The sequence below is a fragment of the Balearica regulorum genome, chromosome 2 (assembly GCF_011004875.1).
Source record: "Balearica regulorum gibbericeps isolate bBalReg1 chromosome 2, bBalReg1.pri, whole genome shotgun sequence".
NCBI classification, from domain to species: domain Eukaryota; kingdom Metazoa; phylum Chordata; class Aves; order Gruiformes; family Gruidae; genus Balearica; species Balearica regulorum.
Genome location: NC_046185.1, coordinates 73,644,087 through 73,667,319, shown reverse-complemented (window position 1 = coordinate 73,667,319; position 23,233 = coordinate 73,644,087). Strand labels below are relative to the sequence as shown.

The 23,233-nt window shown below is 41.5% G+C and overlaps 1 protein-coding gene across 12 annotated transcripts in view; it reads left to right on the top strand.

Annotated features, from left to right (window-relative positions):
• Window positions 1-23,233, top strand: part of FHOD3 (formin homology 2 domain containing 3) — a 427,406-nt gene that overhangs the window by 354,530 nt on the left and 49,643 nt on the right. For 11 of the 12 annotated variants that reach the window (XM_075744719.1, XM_075744713.1, XM_075744714.1 and 8 more), the window contains 4 exons: window positions 1,308-1,619; window positions 5,107-5,996; window positions 12,776-12,934; window positions 21,487-21,669. In XM_075744719.1, coding sequence (XP_075600834.1) covers window positions 1,308-1,619; window positions 5,107-5,996; window positions 12,776-12,934; window positions 21,487-21,669 — 1,544 coding nt within the window. The remainder of the gene's footprint in view (window positions 1-1,307; window positions 1,620-5,106; window positions 5,997-12,775; window positions 12,935-21,486; window positions 21,670-23,233) is intronic. The other variant, XM_075744720.1, reaches the window with a different exon arrangement.

Below are 23,233 nucleotides of genomic sequence, written 5' to 3'. Positions count from 1 at the left end.
TAGAAATCATTATTCTTTGTGTAGGTGTCTCAGAAAACAGGATAGGCACGCAACATGAAACCATCTTAGGAAAACATGGTGACCATTATTTTGGCTTATACTTTCTCAGGATAAATCTATTTACCTGCTCCCTAGAGGACTGAAATGTTTGGATTGCATTCCAGTGCAATACTTTTTTTCTTCAAAGATTCATGTAGTTCTTGAAGAAAGTCTCATTGTATATCATGTGATCCAAAGACCATGACAAGTCCAGAAGGCTCTTTTGCAATGTTGTAATGAAAAGTAGGTAACAGAGGGAAAAAAAACAAGTATGATTTGGTCATCATAGTTCAGCCGCCCAACACAAGGATTAGTACAGCGGGAATTTGGGGAGTATGCAGAACTAACATGCATGCCCATTTTCGTCACTCTTGCATGGCCATTTCCGTTTTCAGAAAATTGTGAGCTGCTTGATGTGAATATGTGTGGATGCTCTTCAGTTTCTCTGCAGCAGGCAGAGATATTTGCATGTGAAAATCTACTGATTTAGCTAAAAACCATAAAGGTGAATGAATGAATTTCACTGTCAGTGGTAAAGCAGGGAAGAAGAAACCAAGTGTACTGTCAACAGTGTTTGCCGTGTGCCAGCCAATAGAAAAAGTTCATCGTATGCCATATGCCAAGCAGTTGGAAACTAAATTTGTGCCATATGCCAAGCAATTGGAAACTTCGTTCAGTTTTGATGTGGCTATTCTGAAGTAAATGTGCATGAAAAAACATATGGTTTTTGTCAGCCAAATGTGTGACAGTCCCATTTCCAGACTGTGCCATTCAACTGTGTTAATAAAACTAATATTTGTATTTTTTTGTTGAAGTGTTCCTCATCTGGTGAAAAAAAGAATTCTTCCAGAACCCAAAGAATATTCAACCAAAAGCCACAATCTCCCTTCTTTTTGTTTTCTAAAAGATCTCTTCCTTCATGGCTCTGTCCAGGCACTGAGTTGTCAGTGTCATGCTCAGGTGGGATGCCCATTTTCTGCTGGTTCATTCAAATCCAACACTCCAGCTGTGGAAGTATGTATAAATACAGTGGGCTGGCTCCAGACAGCAAGCGAGGGGGTTTGCCAGGCCACTTCCACATGCAATGCTGTCGTCGCACAACATTCATCAGTCTGTTGCTCCTAATGTTCAGCATGCCTTGGACTTGCTTTATATTTTCTTTCCATAAGGCACCTGTACAACTTTCACGTTGCTCTCGTTTAGAAGGATGAGCCTGAGACAACTCTGTCATTAAGTGAATCTCTTTCTCCCGTTGTTCTCTCCACCAGTGAGTGCCAGTGAACCTGAACCAGAGACAGAGACAGAACCAGAACCAGAACCAGAGCAGGAGGCTGAGGCTGAGGCCGAGCAGGGAACGGAGACACCCAAGGAAGTAGAGGCTACAGAGGTGGGACCAGAGAGTGAGGTGGAGCAAGGACCAGAGAGAGAGCCAGAAGAAAGTGCAATACTCAGTGAAAAAGAGAGGCAGAATGAGGAAGTGAATGAAAAAGACAACTGCTCTGCATCCAGCATATCCTCAGCAAGCAGCACTTTAGAGAGGGAAGAGAGAGAGGACAAGTTAACCAGTGACAATGAAACTGGTAAAGTGAAGCTTTTTCAATAATGAAGGGGTTCTGGTGGAAAAAAAAAATAATGTTCAATTAGCAGCTCTGTTGTTGCGTTAATTAGCTAACAAACACTTTACACCTAAGACTTTCTTCACCATGGCCAAGTCTGGTCTACTCTCTGCTTGGAAATTCACAGACTTTGATGGGGTTTCTATGTTTGAGGGACAGCAAGGCCTTGATGAAATGAGGTTTCCTTTGATTCGAGACCATTTTCTTCCCCTAAGATTATTAAGTACTGAATCATTACGTTGCAGTGACTGGCATCTCTGGCTCCCAGAGAATTTCTTTGGGTGTTCTACACATAAAACAATGAGATGAGGGACCATGCTGACGTGATTTGTCATGAGATTCCAGATACCTTTTCTCATCCTTTTAGTGGAAGAGGAAGAGCAATGAGGGCTGGGATGTTTGTTCCTTCCCTCCAGTTCTGATGTCTTGGTGAGGTTTCAGAAAGCAGAGCGAGACATGTAGTTGCTGCTGAAGTTGGGTCTGGGCTGTGGCCATCTTCTTAGCTGGTGTGGAGGAGGCACATGAAATAGACCTTGTCTGGAAAAGACCAGTTCTGTAGTGACCAGTGGTTCTGGTCAGGTGTGCCAACAGGCACCTGTAAAGGCTCAGCCTGGAAAACACCTCAAGAAGCAATTTTCTGCCTGGAGAGAGAGTGGCAACCAGAGCTTGTCATGCAGCCCAGGCAGGGAGGGACGGAAAGGCAGATTTTGACCATTCTTGATTAATTATTCTTTTCCCCTTTTTATAGGGAAGTAAAGGAATGGAATGTAATTAGGGCATTTGGTTCCCAAGTTTTCTTAGGGCTGAACAATAGAGTGCATTGTCCTAAGTTTTCTAAATTCTAGGTAAGAAAACAAGAATTGCTTCACAGTGTGAAACAGTCTTGCTGTTTCCTGAAAGAACAGGGATAACTCTGAATCACAAGGATTACCTCACAGAGATGAACTGTCAGATTGTACTGTTCATGTTTAAACCTTATCACTTTTTTTTTTCTTTTCTGGGAAGCATTAAGTTAATTTTATTCTGAATTTAAGAGCTATCTTCTTTTCAACCAGCACCAAGATTGAATTACTTAGAATGCTATTGTACTCTTCAAGAATGTAGATGGATATAGATGTAGGAAAGAGAGGGGAAGTATGACAGATGAAGGATGTCCCTACCCTGTGGCATAGTCCAAGATAGTCCAAGTGCAAGTAAAGGAGAACAGGTTGCAGGTTTTTCCCCTCATCTTGTCTGTTACCAACCTGCTACCACTCTAAGTGTGTATGTACTTTTTGTTAAAAGCTAAGAAATATACCCTGTTAGCAAAAACTCAACATCTTAAAATTGACCTGCGTTACCAGGAGACCAAAGATTTATTGGGTTATGAGGTCTCATGATCTGAGTTGTTTGCTCTCTAGTAGGTGAGGAGATTCGGGAAGCAAACGAGAATGCTTTCTCCAGCAGTTCTGACATTCCCAATAAGCACTTTGCCATTTATGAGGTGACCCATTGGTTCTGCCCAGATGCATTAAGGACAGAGGAATAAAGCCTTTGGTCCTGGTTCCTCCTTCGTTAGCAATCCTGCTGAATTTGGCTTCCAACAAGTCTTGTTTCTCCAATGATATTTCAAAGCTTTACCTGTGGAGAGGAGGGCAGAAGAGACCAGCAAGGTAGCCAGAGTCTTCACAACAATAATCTTTGATCAGCTATGGCACATGAAAAGTCATAGGAAGCCTTGGGGAGCCCAAATTAGAGATTGTCTCGGGGGGAAATTCAATGAGCAGTTTTGCAAAAGGGATTAAATCCTGGAAGATCCCAGCTGGTGAAACCGAGAGCAGGTAGGTCATGCGGGATTTGCAGGAGGGACCCTGGGAAGGAAAGGCTAGGAGTAGGGGGAAATCCTCTGTGGTTTAGAGGTTGATCTGAATAGAGGTGAGAGTCACTGCTGTCCATATGCTTCGTGCTATGAGACCCATCCTACATTTTAACATGGTGTTATTTTAAAGGGGCAGGGGGGAGCTGTGGGGCCTTGGATGTAGATCTCACTGAGCACATAACTTCTCAGAGCATAGGGCTAGATGTCATGGTGAGAAAGCAACTCCATTGATGAAGGAAGCCATAAAAGATGTTTAAAACTCAAAAGTATTGAAAAAGGTTGGAGCATAAGGAGAGAAAAAAAGATAAAATGGAAGTTTAAGAGAAAGGGCAACTGACAGGTATAAAAGAAAATCTTTAACCATAAGGGGCCAAAAGGAAGGCAGGCTAGCAATAAAAATAAGATGTTTTTAAGAAATAGAGTTTATAAAAAATATATTAATAAAATGTGTAAAGACTATGGGGGACAGAAGGAATGTCCTACAGGAAATACAGTAAGTGTGAAGAATTATTTTTGTCCATGGTTAATCACTTCATCTGATGCCCATTGGAAAAAGAAGCACCATAGTTTTTAGACACATTATCCCCATTGGTTAGGAGTATTATATTCAGGGAAATGTACTCGAAGAGACACTTACATCATTTGTTTTTACAATTTGACTGCTATAGTTTGTTATTTATGGTGCTGTCTCAGACATGGTATTTTGCAGATTATTCTTGGGAAAAGCAGTAGTCAGAAAGATGAAGCTTCATTACAGTGACATGTTAAATGATTGTGATATGGGAAGAAGGCCATTGGGCTTCTGATTCCGTCATATATTACAAGGAGGGTAACAGTGGTTGATGAGCAGCATTTTCAAAAATCTTTTATAAAGGTGCTCATATTCCTAGAAATAACTTTAAAAATCTTGCTTATACTTATACTCAGTGAGTTGCCCTGAGAGCCGTACCCTGGGGTATTATGCAGCCTGCTCTGGGATTCAGATAGTCCGTGTTGTGAAGACGACCCGGGTACCCAGCCAGGAGGTCTGAGGAACAGCCAGATGTGAAAGCTGTCCTCCCCTAGCCAGCAAGGAGGGAGGAGGAGGAGGAGTAAGCAGTTACATGTTGACCTTGACATCAGGCAGGGAAGATCTCTTTTATAAGGAAGTTTTCCAGGGGTGGTTCCAGTTTATGGCCAGGTGAAAAGTACAACGATAACCTGTTTTGTGCTATTGCCGTGATATTTAAGCCCCATTCCAGATGAGTAACGGTTCTGAGCATTTATGCACTGTATAAAATGAGCTGGGGTAGTAAGTACAAAGTGAAATCTGACAACCTGAATCTTGAAATCCTGACAGCTATATAGTCCCTCCCAAGCTACACTGATTATTTTCTGCTCCCATTCCTTTCTTTGAGAATTACTCCCAGCCCATCAAGATTGGGCCATATATCAGCACTGTCACTTATTTCAAAATTTTCAAAGCTACTGCTTGCCCAGTTTCAGATTAATTGTGCATGTGCCCCCCAACTTTTTTCTGGTGGGTTGAAGAGTGTTCTTGGCGCTCTGGCTCCCTCCCCTTGACTCTTCCCATCTGTGTGTGTGTGATTGCAGGTCCATGGTCGCAGACCATTCAGGATGCTGGTGTGAATGAGCAGTGCAGCAACATCCTCAACAACAAGCGGTTTATGCTGGACATGTTGTATGCGCATAACAAAAAGCCCAAGGATGAAGAGGAGAAGGAGCTGGAGGCGAAGGAGGAAAAGAAGGAGACGGAGGAAAGCGACGAGTCACTCACTAGCCTAGCCAGTAGGATCTCTATCCTTCAGGCGACGAAGCAGGCCAAAGATGAAAGTGTCAAAAAGATGGAGATCGGAAATCTGGACAACCAAGGCAGCGTGAAAGCCTTTGCGGAAAAATTCAACAGTGGTGAGCTGGCCAAGGGGACAGCCATGCCTGAAGATGAAATCAGTGAACAGGTCCCCGAGAAAACACCAGCACAGCCAAAGAAGGAATCTGACTACATCTGGGATCAGCTCATGGCTAATCCTAGAGAACTTAAAATCAAAGACATGGATTTTACAGACTTGGGGGAGGAGGATGATGTAGATGTGTTGGACATGGATATGGGTCCTGGGGACTCCCTTGTTCCCCCTCCTCCACCTCCACCTTCTTTTCTGGGTTTGCCTCCTCCACCACCTCCCCCGCTGTTTGGATGTCCGCCTCCACCTCCACCCTCTGCTAATTTATTGGCTCCTCCTCCGCTGTTCAGCACTCCTCAGGGTTTAGGGTCACCCCAGGTTTCTAGGGGTCAGCCAGCATTTATAAAGAAGAAGAAAACCATCCGTCTGTTTTGGAACGAGGTACGGCCATTTGAGTGGCAGTGTAAAAACAACAAACGCTGCAGAGAATTCCTGTGGTCGAAACTGGAACCCATTAAGGTGGACACTTCCAAACTGGAGCATCTCTTTGAGTCTAAATCCAAGGAACTGCCTGTCACAAAGGTACAGCTCACATTCAGCTTGCTATGATTTTGCTATTGTATTGGTATTCATTCTGACTTAGATCCGGGTGATTTATGTTGTTTATATGAAAACAGTGGAAATTACTGAATGAGTTTCTAGCTTAGCCTATGACAGAAGATATTCCATGGCCTCAAACTAGGAGATGAGGCTAGGGTGGTCTATGTGCCAAGCTGCCCTCTTATCTCAGGTCTACCGGATTTGGAGTATCACTTCAGGTGGAGAATACCAACGAATTTCACATTAGTTTGTTCATAGCTGAGCGCCAAACTAGCTATTGAAATCTGAAATATTTTCTGTTACATTCATATAAAGGTCACGGACAGCATGATGATTCATTTCTGTGTATTTGACAGTTCTTCACTTGGTAATATTTTCCTAATCATTATGTGGAAAGGTTAGAATATCAAACTGAATCTGCTGCAAAGAGCCTACACGTGCGCTTTGTTCTGAAGGATCGATTTATCAGCTGGACCAAGTTTACAGCTAAACTCTGCAGGGGTGTTGGGTTTTTGTTTTATACTGGTGAACAGGCCTATTTTAAATCCTTAATTTGTACAATGTGGCTAGCCAAATTTTAGGATAGAAGTTGGCACAGGAACTACCTCTGTAGCTAGAATTCCCTCTTCCTTAGGAGCGTTGTTATAGAGTAAATTCACAAAGGCTGGTGACATGGCTGTTTAACATTAGACTCAACAACAAAAGGAAGTCTTTTATAGTTACATTTAGTAGGAATTTGAAGTAGCATTAAAAAAGTTATTAGCTTGAGCATTTGTTTTTCATGGCTGCACAAACTCTGTTTCTTCTAAGCAGAGTAATCGGTATCAGGGAAACAATGTTTTTTTCCAGTTAAAATGCTAGTAAAAGATGTCCATCTCTCTTACTTAAATGAATCACTTCTATGTTTTCTATGTTTTCCTATATGTTCTATAGTGACATAAAAACCAGTCAGTACCTTGAATATTTTACTTCTCTTTAGCTGGCAAAAGTCGTTACATATATTATGTATCGTATATGTTATTGTTTGCTCTTAATCTGGGGAGACTGGATGTCTTACGGCAAAAGTTCTTCATGTCACGTGTCTGGGTTAACTCAAAATTTTCTAATAGTCATTCTTGATCTTCTTGGCCAAGTGGAAACATTGTGATTTGAAGAACAGTCAGGCCCCTCATTAAGTACCTAGCAAACAACAGGTACGTAAGTACATGGCCTGTGTAGATCCTGCCATCGCTGTTCTTAGTGGAATTTTTTGTGACACAAATGCATGTAGATCCGAAAAGTATGGCATAGCAGCTCTAAAAACACATTCAGCTGATCAATCGTTCATTTGGCCGATGTTGAGATTAATTTCTCTAATTCCTTTTCTACTGAGGAAGGAATGCTGGTGATGTCGTGGCGTGTTACTCCTCATCTCTCTCCCTGTAAATACAAATCTGCCACAGATGGTTCATAGATGGAAGGAATGAGAGTGTTTTCTTAGATCCATAAAACATTTAATTCCTCGAATTGAATGTGGAATGATGACATATTTGCCATTTCCAAACTTTAGCTTTGTGCTAAAAGCCAGCATTGTAATGGATCAGTCTGGCTGATTCTTAATCTTTTAATCTCACCCAGAAATACTGATAAAATGTTAAATTGCTGGAATTTTGACTTGTTCACTTTTCCATTATTCACCGTGCACGTTTCCAAACTACCTTTGGCCATTTCCCCCCCAACACACTTGCTTCCCAAACCTGCCTGATGCTTTGGCACAGCTTTTTGGCTTCTGGCTGGAGGATGAGTGAGCAGGTTTCTTTGAAATTAGTGCAAGTCTGAGGAATGATTTAGGTGACTGCTTTCCTCATGGAGACTAATAACGGCTCTCTGCATGAGACATTATACTTTTGGCTGTCTTTCCCCCCCGTCCTATAACACAGACATAGAAGTCTCATTGTCTCTGTAGAGAAGACAATGGCGACCGAGGAGTGCGGTAGTGGAGGTCTGCTTAGACTTCTGAGACTCCTGTGTGGTTTTGGTGAATACCAGCAAATCTTCCAGGAGATGGTCCTTATATCAAATGAGAGTGGGAATAATTAAGCAGACCACTGAATCCGTAAAAGACTTGAGGTTTGGTATGAAGATTGCACTCAAATTAGGATAGCTCTCGCTTTTTCCAGACTGCTTGGTTTATTTCCAGGGAGTACATTCCCCGTTGTGTCTAGCTTCTCCTGTCCAATGGCTGCAATCCAAAACAGGTTTATTCTATAATATCGTAAAGTCTGACTCACAGCTCAGTTGGTTCAGCTGAAAAAGAGTGCAGAGCAACAAATCAAAAGTCAGATCTCCAGATTTCATAGCAATAGATGGAAGCAGGTGCATGGAAAAGGAACAGTCCAGAAAGATGAGAGGAAAAGCGAAGTCAGGGTGTGTAGGGGGGTGCTTGGCTCAATCTCGTGCATGTGCTCTTTCATACAGCTGTAACCAATTTTACTCCAGTTTCTAATCTTTCACTGTGATTTCCACAACACACAGCTATAAACAGCTACTTCCTGGCCCATGAGAAGTTTTTCATTAAACACAATAGACTGCAATAAAATAAAGTGGATTTTAAATTGTAGGATATAATATGGAAGTTGTGGGGGCAGGGCTGGGAAGGGAGATTCTTGATTTTAGGAAAACTTATTCCACACTGGACAACTCACACATTGATTATAGTTAGTGGAGCACCTTAAGTTGCAAAATGTTGATTTTCTGGAATAGAGGACCACAACATTCTGTTTGTGAATAGAAAGAGATTGTTCAGGTATCCCCTCCAAGCCAGTCTAGAATTTCTTTCCTTCTCACTCTGCCAAACAAAGCAGGTATTTTGGCAAAGTACTTCAAAGTGTTTATTTTTCTGTGAAGAGAAATGAAAACACACAGGCACTACTGAATCAAACGATGTTGTTCAGCCCTTCTGCCATCCACTTGGTTCTGCGTGTCATTGGGAAGTATTATTTTGCTGATTCATCTATGCCCTGTGGGACATAGTGATCTATCATGTGCCCACAGACATAAAAACTAGTAGGAGTGAAAAATTAAAGAACGTGTTTTCATGTACACGTGTATATACATGCTTCGACACATACTCCTTTTAACAGTGTTTGTTGCAATTTGAATAAATGCCAAGGCAAGTCATAAATGTGGACCAGAATTTCTGAAAAAGGTTATATATATGTGTCCCGGACAAAGCCAGTGGCAGCTGAGTGATTCCATTTTAAATCACTGGTGCTAAATCCTTGCTAACTGAGATAGAAATAAAAAAATTGCCAGCTTGCTATTAAGGGTTTGCCCATTTTTTTCTGTACTGCTGATGCAGTTTAAATGCAGGAGATATTTCTAAGTTGATGGTCATATAAAATTACTTATTTATATGACCTCTGGAAAAGTGATTTAAATTTTTCTGCTTCCCATCTTAATTAAAGCAAAGAGGCGTGTTCTAGACTATGTGCTCATCAGATTGCTTCTGTAGGACTGTAACAGCTTTTGGCTAACCGATCTTGACTACCCAGCCTTCAATAGAGGCAACAGAATCTGGCCAGTTAGGTCTTTTAAAGATCTAAATTCACTGCAGTTGTTAATACCTTGCAGGAATGTTTGTTTCCCACAAATTATACCACCTGATATATTTGTATTTTATAATTAATTTTGTGTTTACATTTAATAATATAATTTTCAGCAGTTCAGGGCTCATGTTACATACTGACACGTTAAAATGTAAAAATCAAGTGCACTAGTGCACTGTTCCCTCAAGCATTTGGTCATTCTCTGTTAATGAACTTATAAAACACAGTCTGAAGTCACCTAATATTTTAATAGAAATTAATAGTCATAGCTTATTTTAACAGTCAGACACTTACACATGTGCAATTTCATTGCAGACAAAAAGGAATTCTTTTCCTAGCAGTAGGGTAATAAAGTTCATCGTAGTAAAACCTTTCTCTTTTCTTCATCCTTTTATTTATTTGGAAAGGATTTCTTTGTAACTCAGACATTGTTCCCAGAATGAATTTAAAATCTCTTCTGCCCCTGTTTTTGAAAAAAGGTACTTACCCCAAATTTTTATACCCCGTATGCAGTTATAGCTCTGGAAAATACCTACATTCTTACATCCCCTATACAGCTCATCTGTCTTTCATAACTCACTGTTAAGGAGAGAGTGCACTGTAGCAATTGCAATCATCTCAGCGGTTAGCATCATGTGTCCCTCAAATGAATATGTTTCTCTTGTCAAACTTGGGAGCCTAAAAGCAGAGCTGCAGCTCTGAGGCTTACTTACCCATACCGCATGTGGGAAGCCTAAATTTAACTCCTTTCCCCCAGCCTTTTCCCTTATTCTCTGCATAAATTCTTGGGAGCTGTGTAATTCTGTGCTGCAAAGGACAAGGTAAAAAGTGATGGTTTAAAAAAGGCTTTGTGCAATACAGACTCAAGAGGAAGCAGTCTCTGGTGAACCCCGCTTGTTTTTATGTGGTCTTGGCCACTAACTGTGGTCCTGAAAATGTGATTAATGGCCCTGGAAGTAAAAATGACTGCTTTAAAGGAGAAGCTGCATCTCAATCCTTCAGGTAGCTCCCCAAGAAAAAGAAGACTTTCTTAAAGAAGGGAAAGTTCAAGAAGGCTTCAGGGATGCTTTTGAGGTGGTAAGAAGAGAGCAGTTATGACAGAACAGATATCTAAAAATTGAAAACAAGTGTTATCTTTGTTCTCCTAAAATTCATCCTGTTTACTGCAAAAGTGTTGTTTCTTTTTAAGTTTAAAAAAAAAAACCCAAACCTCTCATTACTTTCACAGTTGCATCATACCATGTTAATCATGTTGGTATGATGGAAGGGCTGTGGTGCCACACACATGCTGGGCAGGCTGCTGGGACCAGTGGGCATACCTCTTCCTGTGCAGGCAAGGAACTGAGCTATGCCAGAAAAAGGCATCTTTGTAATGATGTAACTGCATTCTCATTATGGGCTGACCCACAGCCAGAGGTACTTTGATAAAGTCATACTTATTAATTTAGAATCAGCATGTAGGCCTGGTAGTAGGGCATTTTTTGATTCAGTGGTGGCTGTGGTGCAAACCCAAGGGAAGTGGAAAACAAAGCTTCCTGGTCTGAAAGCAATCCTGAGCACAGATCAAGACTGGGGCAGTAAGAATCCTGTGCAACAAGCTCTAGGTGATCCTGCTTTAGCAGGGGCGTTGGACTAGATGATCTCCAGAGGTCCCTTCCAAGCCCTACCACTCTGTGAATCTGTGAATCTCCTCCTGGACCTCCCCCAAATCTACAAGGGATACAAGAGGCACTACCTGTGTAGACAACATGGATGATTGATTCTCTGTTCTGAACAGCTGTATGGGCTGCCACATTGCAGCCTGGAAAGAGAGATTGCTTAGTCTCTCTCTTTGCCCCTTTGAGGTGCATCTGTGCTGAGGCTGCTGCTGCCAGAGCTGCCAACCACAGTCCAGGTAGCAGCCTCTAGTCACGTCTCTGCAGCTTGTGCCTTGCTGAAACACAGGTTTACACACAGCAAAGCGTGTCTGTGCTTTCTTGCGTCAATGTGTTGGTCTTCTCCCTACACTCCTGTGCTTGACAGCTTCCCTCAGCCCATCTCTGACAGGGCAAAGGAAGGCAAAACAGAAAAAACATTTTTCCAAAGTTCACGTGTGTGGAGAGGGAGGAAAAAACCCCTGTGTATGAGGAGCATAGTCCTCTCCTCTTGCGGCTGTCTGGTATATGATATCTATAGTTGCCAAAGAGACACCTTCTGGCATGGGACAGTGAGAGAATGAGAGACATGCTGAGGTGTAAAAGTAAAGACCACATTCAACACTGCATTACGCCATATAAATGGTTTGTGAGTCATCTTGCCTAGCTGGTTCACATTTTGCCACTGTGAGAACGGGGAGAGAGGAAGAAATTTCTTGGGTTTTCTTTAGAATGGAATTTAAAGCGTATGTTGTTAGTTCTTTGTGCTTTCATTATTATTTGTACTGTAGTTTATACTGGAGGTGAGATCCAAAGATTATGTCTAGTCTCAAATAAAACTTTGAAAAAAGCAGAAGGGTTGAAGTTGTTCTGCACCTGTGAAGGGCTTGACAGTCATATCATGAGCAGCAAGGTAGAATACCCTTCCTCTGGCAGCCAGAGGGCAGAAAACCATGCCAGTGTCTCCAGAAAGGCCTCTACAACTCCTTTGCTGGTGCCGGAGGTGGATTTATCCCACGGGAGAGTGCTGGCAGGCAGGTGGGAACCACCCCGTGTGTTTCCCAGCCAGCCACGCAGGCGAGAGAGGGTCGGCAGCCGCTCTGGGTTGAAACATCCAAGGGGTAATTGACCCTCGGGGCCCATCATCAGCCCGGCTGCTGCCCCGTCAGCCCTGCACCGGCCGGTCCTGCCGCACGGCAGAGCTCTCGCCCGGCGGGGACAGCTTCAGGCTCTTTTCAGACCGACTCTTGCCCCAAGTGGCAGCATCCCCAGCCCTCGCGGGGACTCCTGTGTCTCAGGCTGGCTCTGCTTTGCGTGGCATCTGAGACTGCATTCAGCTCTCTGGTTAAATCCTGGCAGCTCATGTTGATACCAGCAAGGATGTGGTAAAAGAATTCAGCTTTTTTGGATGACTACAAATGCATTAGATTTACATTCAGGGTCAGCACCCTTGAGTAGGGGAAGTCATTAGCGAAAGGAGTGACTTTTTCATTATAAAATAGGCTGGAGGAATAATGTTCTTGTTCTCTTCTTTACCAAGAAAACTGCTGCAGATGGGAAGCGACAGGAGATCATTGTATTGGACTCAAAACGAAGCAATGCTATTAATATTGGCTTGACTGTGTTGCCCCCTCCCCGGACTATCAAGACTGCTATTTTGAACTTTGACGAATATGCCTTAAACAAGGAAGGAATAGAGGTAAGAAAGAGTAGTCAATGTCTTCAAGTCTGCATTTTTCAAAAATTTTTTTTTTCAATATTGCAGATGGTATGGACCAGACTTATCATGGAAGAGGAAAAAGAGGATGCATTATATCATGACTGAGTGTTGTAATTCATCGAATCAATGCAGTGTGCTCAGAAGCATGTAGTATTCCTCTGAGGCTGAGCATGCTCAGTAAGCATGGATTTCTCTGCTTTGTGTCCAAGTTTGAGTAACGATGCTGTTAATTCCTGTCAAGATTTTCAGAGTATTATCTGTTCCTCTGAAGCCTGACTGAAATATTGTGAACAGCAAGAATAGGCAGTGAGTTACTAGGGCTGATGCAACTGGTACAGGGTTTAATAAAGTTCATGCCCAGCTAGCTGTTGGAGTCATTCTAGATTGTATATCTAATGGAAAACAAATACAGTGACTAGTTCTGCTCAAAATAGCATTTCTGTGTTACTGTTGTTTGAAGAAAAGCAGTTGGTATAAATATTACAGATGATGTAATTTTTACCATTGCATGTTTGACTTTGCAGATATTCTTACTGAGATCCAAGATGGGCTCTGTTTATTATTTTTTTATCAAAACATTTTTCTTCTATGGAGCGTAAAAGAAGCCTGCTGCTCCCCTATTTTTTTCATTGTGGTTGTATTAATTTCAAATCTTTTTTTCTTTTTTTTATTCTAATAAGCCTATGTCGTCTAGTAAGAGTAATCTGCACAACTACAAATCTCAACCAGTGGCTGAGCTGCAGAGGTCATGTATGGATTCACAAGCACCTTTCAGTGGTTTGGCGCTGTGTTTCATGATTTCCCCCTTTCCACCTTCACTGTGCTGACTACAGAAGAAAATGAGAAAAGCTGGCTGGAATGGAAATACAGTTGCCAACAGTTACATGCAAAAGAAATACTTAAGGCAAAAGATCGTTCTAGCTAGAAGAAGAATCTAGCTGATTTATTCCTGCTAGAATATAGTTTCTTCCCAAAGCTATATTACTTATTTGCTATATACATACCTTACTCATATTATGAAGGTGACGAATCAGGCTAAAAAAGTAATTTTTCATGACCCAGCCCATATACCCACCACTGCAGTTTGCAATACTAAGCTTTAAAGTGTTGGAGAAAAGTACCCCTCCAGCCAAGCCCAACTCACAGACCGCTGGTTAGATCTCAGTGTTTCCATGCAAAGTCAAACATAAAATGGCTGGTAAAGAAGGACACATCTTTATTATCTTCCATGTATCATCTCCTTTGACTTGTCTTCTCTGGCACACTTAACAGAAGCTCAGCTGCTCTGCACAGCTCACCCTTTTCAGTGCCAACATTTGTAGCTGGACTGTCCATCTGCCAACCATCTGTGGTGTCCACAGTTGTGAGTGCCTTGTACCACCACACCCTCCTTTGGGTGGCCTTTCCATTAGCTGCCAGAAACCCATAATTTCATTTAAAATATATATGCAGGTAGCTTTCAAATTGAAGAATTCAGAAACCAGGAAATGATACACTGTTGATATACTTGCCCAGTGCTAAAGAAAATGGAATTTCTGAGTTCTGTGTCCACAATTTGAAGCTAAGGATGAGAGCAATCCCGATGTGATCATTCAGGTAGCTAAAATTGAGAGAAAGGGAGTAAGTTGAATATGAGCCAGCAGTGCGTCCAGGTGGCCAAGAAGGCCAAGAGCATCCTGACTTGTATCAGGAACAGTGTGGCCAGCAGGACTAGGGAAGCAATTGTCCCCCTCTGCTCGGCACTGGTGAGGTTGTACCTTGAGTACTTTGTTCAGTTTTGGGCCCCTCACTGCAAGAACGACATTGAGGTGCTGGAGTGTGTCCAAAGAAGGGCAACGAAGCTGGTGAAGGATCTAGAGTACAAGTCTGATGAGGAGCAGCTGAGGGAACCGGGGTTGTTTAGCTTGGAGAAGAAGAGGCTGAGAGGAGACCTTATTGCTCTCTACACCTACCTGACAGCAGGTTGTAGCCAGGTGGGGTTGGTCTCTTCTCCCAAGTAACTAGCAAAAGGACAAGAGGAAATGGTCTCAAGTGGTGCCGGGGAGGTTTAGATTTGATATTAGGAAAAATTTCTTCACTGACAGGGTTATCAATCATTGGAACAGGCTCCCCAGAGAGGTGATGGAGTCACCATCCCTGGAGGTATTTAAAAGATCTGTAGATGTGGTGCTTAGGGGCATGGTTTAGTGGTGGACTTTGCAGTGTTATGTTAACGGTTGGACTTGATGATCTTAAAGGTCTTTTCCGATCTAAATGATTCTGTGATTCTATAGAGCAGAGCCCAGGTACTTTGCACCTTGAGGGATGAAGCCTTTATTGGTTGGGAAGGATGATGTTCATGGAGAAAAGAGCTTTTCTTTTCCCTCAATGTTCCATATTTATTTACTTCTTCTCGGGTAAAACCCTGAACTGAATTCAAATTCCCTTCCTCAGTCCCCAATTTACAGGTTCTTCTTGTAGCACGCTGTTACAGAGTCAGACAGATGTTCATAGCGAGATAGAGGGCTGGATTAAGCTATGCAGAATTGGCCAGGAGGTGCAAAGAGAAATACAGAAATGCATCATTGTGAGTCCCACTGTTTTCAGCAGAGCCCTGCCTCAGTTTTCCATACTTGTCCTTTGATCTACAGTGTAGACAAGCTTTGTTTCCTGTTTCTTTTCTCCTCTGTGTCCATTTGTTCATTGGCTTTAGCCCTAGCTTAGAGGGAACAGGAGTTGTCTTTTCAGTCTAGATTTATAGAAAGTTTTCTGGTTCCTATCTACAGTTCCTAAATATTAGAACATAATTGGTAGTGATGATGAATGAGTTGGTAATAGTGCAAGCATCAGCTTCATTTATATAAAAATGCAGATAATAAAGCAAATTATTGGCTATATATTTCATAGCTAATTTATGGGTCGAATGACATAGGAGTGGTATGGAAAAAAAATTATGCGATTGGTCTAATTAAAAAACTTCATCACAGTGGGTACTAAAAGCCTTTCTGCATAGGTAATAGTCTAGAAGAGATGTCACGGCTAGTAAGCAGAAGAGACAGATGTAAGGAGAGCAGGAGAAGAGATGTGTGTGGTGAGGACATAACATTCACTGCTAAAATTTCAGAGAAGCTATAATTTAGGATCATCAGCTTTTAGGGGATCCAGCACAGAGCAGGCCACCAACAGGTTATAAAGTCACCTGAGCCATCCTTTGTCTTGGCTGTGAGCTCTGTGCCTATGTCCCTCACTGAGGAGCATTGTCACTTGTCGTGTTAGCGTGTGTCTGCACCTTGGTAGATAAGTTCAGATTAAATGGTATCTTAAAACTTAGCAATTCCTTTAAGGGCAGTGGACTAAAGTAGTGCTGACAGTAGGGCTAGCAACAAGGCAGTGATGCAGTGGGATGCAGGCTACAAGTTTGTGATAGCCCAATTCATCAAATAAAACCTCTGCTACTGTCCTGCATTCTGCTGAATTCTGCTTTGCTTGTGCCATTTAACTTGTTAGTAATCCTTACTTTGCTTTTTAACTTCAAATATGTAACTAAGATACGGGAAAAAATTCTCCAGGTATTTTAAAGCCCTCTATACCTAAGTATGTTGCGTATTTTAGGCCATGTGTTTGAAGTGGTTAGGTACCCCTGAGCTGTGAAAAAGGGTGGAAAATGGGGCATGGCGCTAGAATGGCAGATGTAGTCCATTTAGTATGCAGAGCAGGCACTGTTAGAAACATATTTTCAAAGGAAGGCACACTGTGTGTCTGCAAGCATGCGTCAATCCAACTAAAGAAATTTTTGCCACCTTACGTTTGCCAAAGTGGTTGTGTTTTCCTTTCTTTGAAAGCTTGGCATTCATTGTGTTCAAACAACTTGGAGCTTGCTGCAGGATAAAGAACTGCCTGCTTAGCATGGATGAGGGCTTTCTGTGAGCTAAGCAAAAGAGGCGAGTTTAAAATCCTGGTGCCTGATGTTAATGAAGTGTATCACAGGCAACTGCTAGAATAGAGTCCACCGAACCAGTCCTTGGTGCTTGGCTTTTGTAAAGGAAATGAGTGGGTCTTTCTGTAAAGTGCAACTCAGTAAGGGAATGTGGATCAAAATAAAATTACACCAAAGAGTATGATTAATTTAGCAGATTAAAACGGGGGTGATGCTGTGAGGAGATTAAGGTGGGTTGCTTTGTGCTTTACAATATAGCTTTCTGTTGCTACACAATATTGTATTGTATTGGTAGGTATAATTTTTAGTAAAACCATTTGAAATGGTAAGCTCTCCAGGTATGCTAAGCCCTCCATCCTCACGTTTGTTACGTACTTTGAAGTCCATGTGTCCCGAGTGGCTAGGTAGCCCAGAAGTGTAAAAAGGGGTAAGGAATGAGAGCCTGGTGTTAAAAAGGCAAATGGTGACATGTATAAACAAAAAACAAAATTAGATTTTCAGAAACGATCAAGGTATTTAATTTTTTGTTCTCATAGTTGCCATGGTACATTGGCATTTGCAGTCTCCCATTTGTTTAGCTAATGCTTTGTAAAAGTGTGATGGGATGTTTCACATTATTCTAGCTCGCGTGACCTGAAAGAACACTTCTTTTCACAAGTCTAGACAGAAGAGAGAATGGACTCAACAGTGCACCCATGGTCACCGTAATGCTGCCCTAACGAGTTTCAGACTTTATTTTTAAAAAAAAAAAAAAGTTACACTTTCACTCCTTGCAGCAAACCAAAACATCTTCTATGGTTTCTGTGACCAGCAATGGCATGTACACGTATTTCAGTAGAGAGCTGAGGAATTGGAGCTGTCTGACTGAGGCAGCAGCTGTCAGCTCCCACTTTACAGGGATGGCTATCAGGCATTTTAGATGTAGTCCCTCCTCAGAATTGGACGGTTTTTGGCAGAATTCATATAAAATTAGTGTGGGCAGCCACACTCACTATGGAATCCTGACCTTCATATGCTTTTATATTTTGTTAGAGTTTCTGCAGGTAATGCAAACCACTGACATGTCTTGTTAATAGCTGCCTGGAAAGCAGGAGCTGAATCGTCTGCTGAGGCCTGTCAGATATCTGATGAAATACCCACTAATGTGTATTGGGTTATGCAGCTTATGAACTTGTGGGCCTCGAGCCACAGAAAGTTTCGGACCCAACAACAACCAGATATTTAGTTTAGAATATTTTTGAGGCTCCTGTTTGCCTGGTAGAATCAGCTGAAACAAAATATAAAAGCCGAGGCACCCCTGCAACCTCATCATCACTGAGAAGCCCCATTACCTCTTGAAAGAACTTCAGCACCTAATTTCCACAGACGCTATTCGCAGTCTTTCATTAGGTGCTTCCTTGCATGTCACATTGAGGCCTGTAACCCCAGGCACGTGAGGCTTATAAATTTTGCCCTATGAGCCTTCTAAGGCTTTCCTCTTAGAAATATTTGGAAGTGTATTATATTGACGTATATTAGAAATATACGTCAGGATGGCTGAGTCCAGGTAATAAGCAGTTTGATCCCTTCGCTGAAAGTTCAAGCAAGTGGCTGGGTCCCACAGTTTGGGAACAGAACTATTAGGATTGATTATCTCATGCAAACGGGATCTCCAAAAATCACTTCTTTCTCTCCATGAAAAGATTTGTGCAGTTTTTCCTCAGAATGTTAGTCTCTGGCCCAAATGGTCATGTGAGAATGCATGGAGGTGAAACATGTGTATCACACATATTACATATTAGAGGATACGAGCATAGGGGTTGTTGATAACCAGTTCTTCTTTAATCTACCTGAAGAGTGCCATACTCGGAGAGCATTATGAACTAATGATTAGATTCAATGGTACTTGTGAATTAATGGTCATACTAAGTGCCAGTAACCTTCTGCCCTGCTGTGTTTTTATGCTGCTTTTACTGTTGGTAATGTTTAAAGAATAATAATAAAAATAATAATAAGCTGGCAGATGGTGTACTCATCAGTTTCCAGCACTGAACAAATGGCTCAAATTAGTCATAGAGTGCAAATCAAGAACAGGAATGTTTTACCACTTGCTGAGGGCACACCAGGGATGATGACCAGCAGGATAAGAATTATTTGCCCAAGCAAATTAGAAGTGCCAGTGAGTAAGTCATTGCTATGGGGGCAGTTGCACCCTGGATGCTGTGAGACCTGCCAGCAGCTCTGGTCCCATCAAGGCAGGGCTTTCAGCAGCAGGGGTAATCCTCAGCAGCTGGCACTGCAAGTACAGGCTCTTTCACTTGGCGTTCTCTGTTTCACATACTACGGTATGCAGCACAGCAGCCTTGCAGTACTTGGACTCAGATGCTTTTTGTCAGCTCCATCTGGCTTGTGGTGTTTACATAAAACTCAAGGAGGAAGAGAGTCCCTTTGGAAATAAAGCTTACTGTTTCATTGCTCTCTTTAAAATGCCCGAAAGCAGTGCAAAATCTCTTGAGTGAAGGCCCTGCACCACCACAAAATACTTGTGGGACTCCTGGGTAGCTGCCAAAAGTCCTAGTTATTTGTAGGAGGTAATTGAGAATACTGCTGAAGCGTTAGCCTTCAAAAATGCATCAGAAGCATTTTTACATCCATCACATGGCTACTGCTAAACTCTCCATGTATGGATGTTCATATGATCCTATTTGCAAGCTGCCCTGGCTCAGCTAAGTGAGTGTTGGCTTCTTGTTGTTGAAGAGAGGAGTAGACACTAGGAGGTCTGACTTCTTCAAAGGACACTCTGTGAAACACCCCTTCTTACAAGTTTCAGACTCAGTCTCTCTTTTTTTTATTAATATTTTCAGATGAATATTGGTTAAGCACTGAGAAGTGCCCTGAAGCAGCTACTTATAAATCTAGTTTGATGTTAGGTGTGACCTAAGTTACAGATTTCAGCTTGTGTGGATGGATGGGTGGATGGATGGGATGGATAGCAAATCTCAAAATCAATATACAAATGTTATTGATTGGAAGAGGTGTGCATCAGAAATTTTCCAAACAGTCATTGACAGGGGAAGGAAAATCACCAGAGAGTATTGAGGGATTTTCCTCCTCTTCTTTTTTCCTTAGAATATTAATTTATTAAGGTAGAAGCTCACAGTGTCCAAGCAAGGAGGCTTTTTTTTTTGCTTTATTTTAGCTGAAAGGCAGAGCCAACATTACAGAAAGAAATGCTTCTTTATTTACATTTGTGGAAGTCAGCATGAGAAGCTGGACAGCAATACAAATGTTGTGGCTGAAATTAAGTAAGTCCCAGTTCAACAAATTGAACATTATTTGCTTGCTTAACTCTTGTTCTTCACCTGATAGACCAAGAAAAGTCCCTTGCTTTCCACGCTTAGCAACAGCGCTGTATGAGGAGCCAGATGAATTATCGGTACTGGAAAGGGGCAGTTGTGCTACTTTGATGAATTGGCTATGTCCCACGCTGGAACAAGGCTGTAGTTTGGATTGGCAGGTCTGATAGCTCTTTGGCTGTATTTTTATTATTCTCCCCTCCCCTCCAAAACAGCCTGTATCATTATAGAAGGCTACAGCAAAAACATGTCATTCCTCAGATGAATAAACATAAGTTGTGTTGAAAATCTACTGCTTCTTTTTAATGAGGCATTGATCAGCAGGGTAAAGATCTCAACTTATCTGATGCCTTTGTGTTGTTTTGCTTTTGATTTTAAAATGCATTTAATCTGTCAAAAACTAATTAAGAAGCAATACTTTAGGGAGCAATACTTTGAGAAGGAAAGCTGCCGCATGTAAACAAGCATGGAAAATCCAAGAAATAAAGGGAAAATTTAAATGTTCTGAGTCATACTGACAGCAGTAACTGAAAATATAGAGAACCTTTTTCATCAATATTTTAGACTTTTCAGATCAAAAATAGAAAAGGCCATATGTTATGCAATGCATAATTCAGCTTTAAATTCAATGCATGTTCCTTGGGAAGTTGTCCTCAGTTCGGGTGAAATTTTTGGGAGTGACCTAATAAGCTGCAATAGTTGTATTTTCATTTTAAAAAAAAAAAACAAAACAGACTGAACAAAAAATAATAAATGTTGAGAACAGCAAGGGACAGGAGTCCTCAAATTATTTCTGTATACCTACAAGTGCGCTGGAAGATTCATAGATATTGAGGCTAAACGGGACTTCAATATCTAGTCTGACTGTAGATCACAGGCCACAAAATTGCACTCCTACCCTCACTTCCATATGTGATTTGCAGAAAGGTGGTCAGTTTTGACTTAAACATATAACAGCTGAGGAGAGCAGTCCTAACCAGTCTCCCTGTGTGTCCTTAAGTTTCATCCCGTGATTAACCACGTCTGCTGAGTACAAATTTTTTTAAAACAAGCATTTTAATACAGATGTGTTTTTTCAACAAACTGCAGATGTTTGAGATAGCAGGCCTTGTTTTGCAAGTGGGTTAGTTCCTGGTTACTATACTGCTGTCCTAATTTGCCAGCCAGGGACTTGAAGACTTGAAGACTTCTACTGTTGCTGCTGTGAAGTCACCCAACGTCCAGCCCTTGCACACCCCTCAGCCCTGCTGCTGACACCTGCCTTTTGTCTCCCTTCACAGAAAATCCTGACCATGATCCCAACCGAGGAGGAGAAGCAAAAGATCCAGGAGGCGCAGCTGGCGAACCCTGATGTCCCCCTGGGCAGCGCCGAGCAGTTCCTTCTCACCCTCTCCTCCATCAGCGAACTCTCCGCCAGGCTCCAGCTCTGGGCTTTCAAGATGGACTACGAGATAGTGGAAAAGGTGAGGGGAAAGCAGGGAGGCAGCAGTGGAGACTCTTCCCAGGCTTTGCTTAAACTTTCCCTGACCTTATTATTATATGAGCATATATTTTGAAAAAACAGTGAATGGGTCGCTTTTGTTTTGGTGGCCAACCAAGAAACAGCTAGAATGATCCTTCATAATCTGTTCCTTCCGTAAAAGAAAACTAGAGGTTATGTCTTCTTTCCTTTAATTAGTCAGTAATGATATTGAAGCAAAGAAGAGGGCTAAATCCTTACCACATCTTCTCTAGATGTTGTTATTCAGGAAATTCTTACTTCAGAGCAGTAAGAGTTTTTCTTTGGATAATGAATTAGGACTACAGTATTCAGCTTTACATCGTAAAATGAGAGTATTGATCTTGCATCCATTTGAAGTAAGAACAGCACCATCCATTAAAATTTTCCTGTTTATAACTCTCAAAGTTATAAACAAAACATAAGACATCCTTCAGGGGTGTCACCTTCTTCATGGATGGCATTTATTCAGAGAGAACACTGTAATAGGGTTGTCTGTCATGAATGATGAATCACAGGCAAAAATTTCAAAATGACAGCATGTCATTTCGGTGCATAGGTGAAACAGAATGAAGCTGTGTAGATGATTTCAGCTACTTGCTGACTTTCACAAGCTCTTTCAGGAATCTCAGTGCAGGAACTTTCTTCTGGCTGCACTTCTGGTGCGGACCCCATGTGTTTTTCTTCAGGCAGCTCTCTCCTGTATATATTAATTTTGTACGTGTATCTGTGTGCATATGTGTATATTAAAAAATCAGTATAACTTTGTGTGATACGGATTCTGAGAAGTGGGACGTGCTTTTGACAATGCCTTATGTTTACCTAGCTGTGGCTATTTAACAAGTTATAGAACAGTGGATTGATTTGCAGATGATACTGTCAAGATTATTCAACCTCTGCTTAATTTTCTTAGATTTGAGGAAATGCAATCACACTAATATTCAGGATTTTTTAATTGTGACATTTTAGTCTTAGACATTTACATTTCTGACCTGTATAACATAAAATACTTGTATCTGGCCTGAATACTTTTTTGCCTTTTTTTTTTACCCAGGTACAGCTATTTATTCTGCTTTGTAGTTACCACAAGGCTAAATTGTTCCTTTCGTGTAAGCTGAGTTAGCTGTTAATGTATGTGTATACCTAGAATTTCTAGCTTCCTCTCAATCAAAAAGTAACATTTGAAGCACTGCTAAAAGCTAAAGAAAATCTGATAGATTTCCTGTTGCTTGTCCTATAATGTTTATGCTACAAAGTTAATGAATTGCCAGCTAAAATCCATGTAGAATGGATGCTAGTATAAAATGTCTCAAATACCTAAATCACTCAAAGAACTGATAGCTGGAGTGAAGAAAGGACCAGTATTTTTATCCCTTTTGAAAGGTAGATAGGCCTAAGTACAGTACTTACCATAAAATGGTAGAGGAAATAACATATAGATCTGATAAAATAAGAAGAGCATGTGATAAGACGACTAGCAGACAAGCACAGATACGGCAGACAGCTTGGGTCTTAGGTGGGTGAAGAGG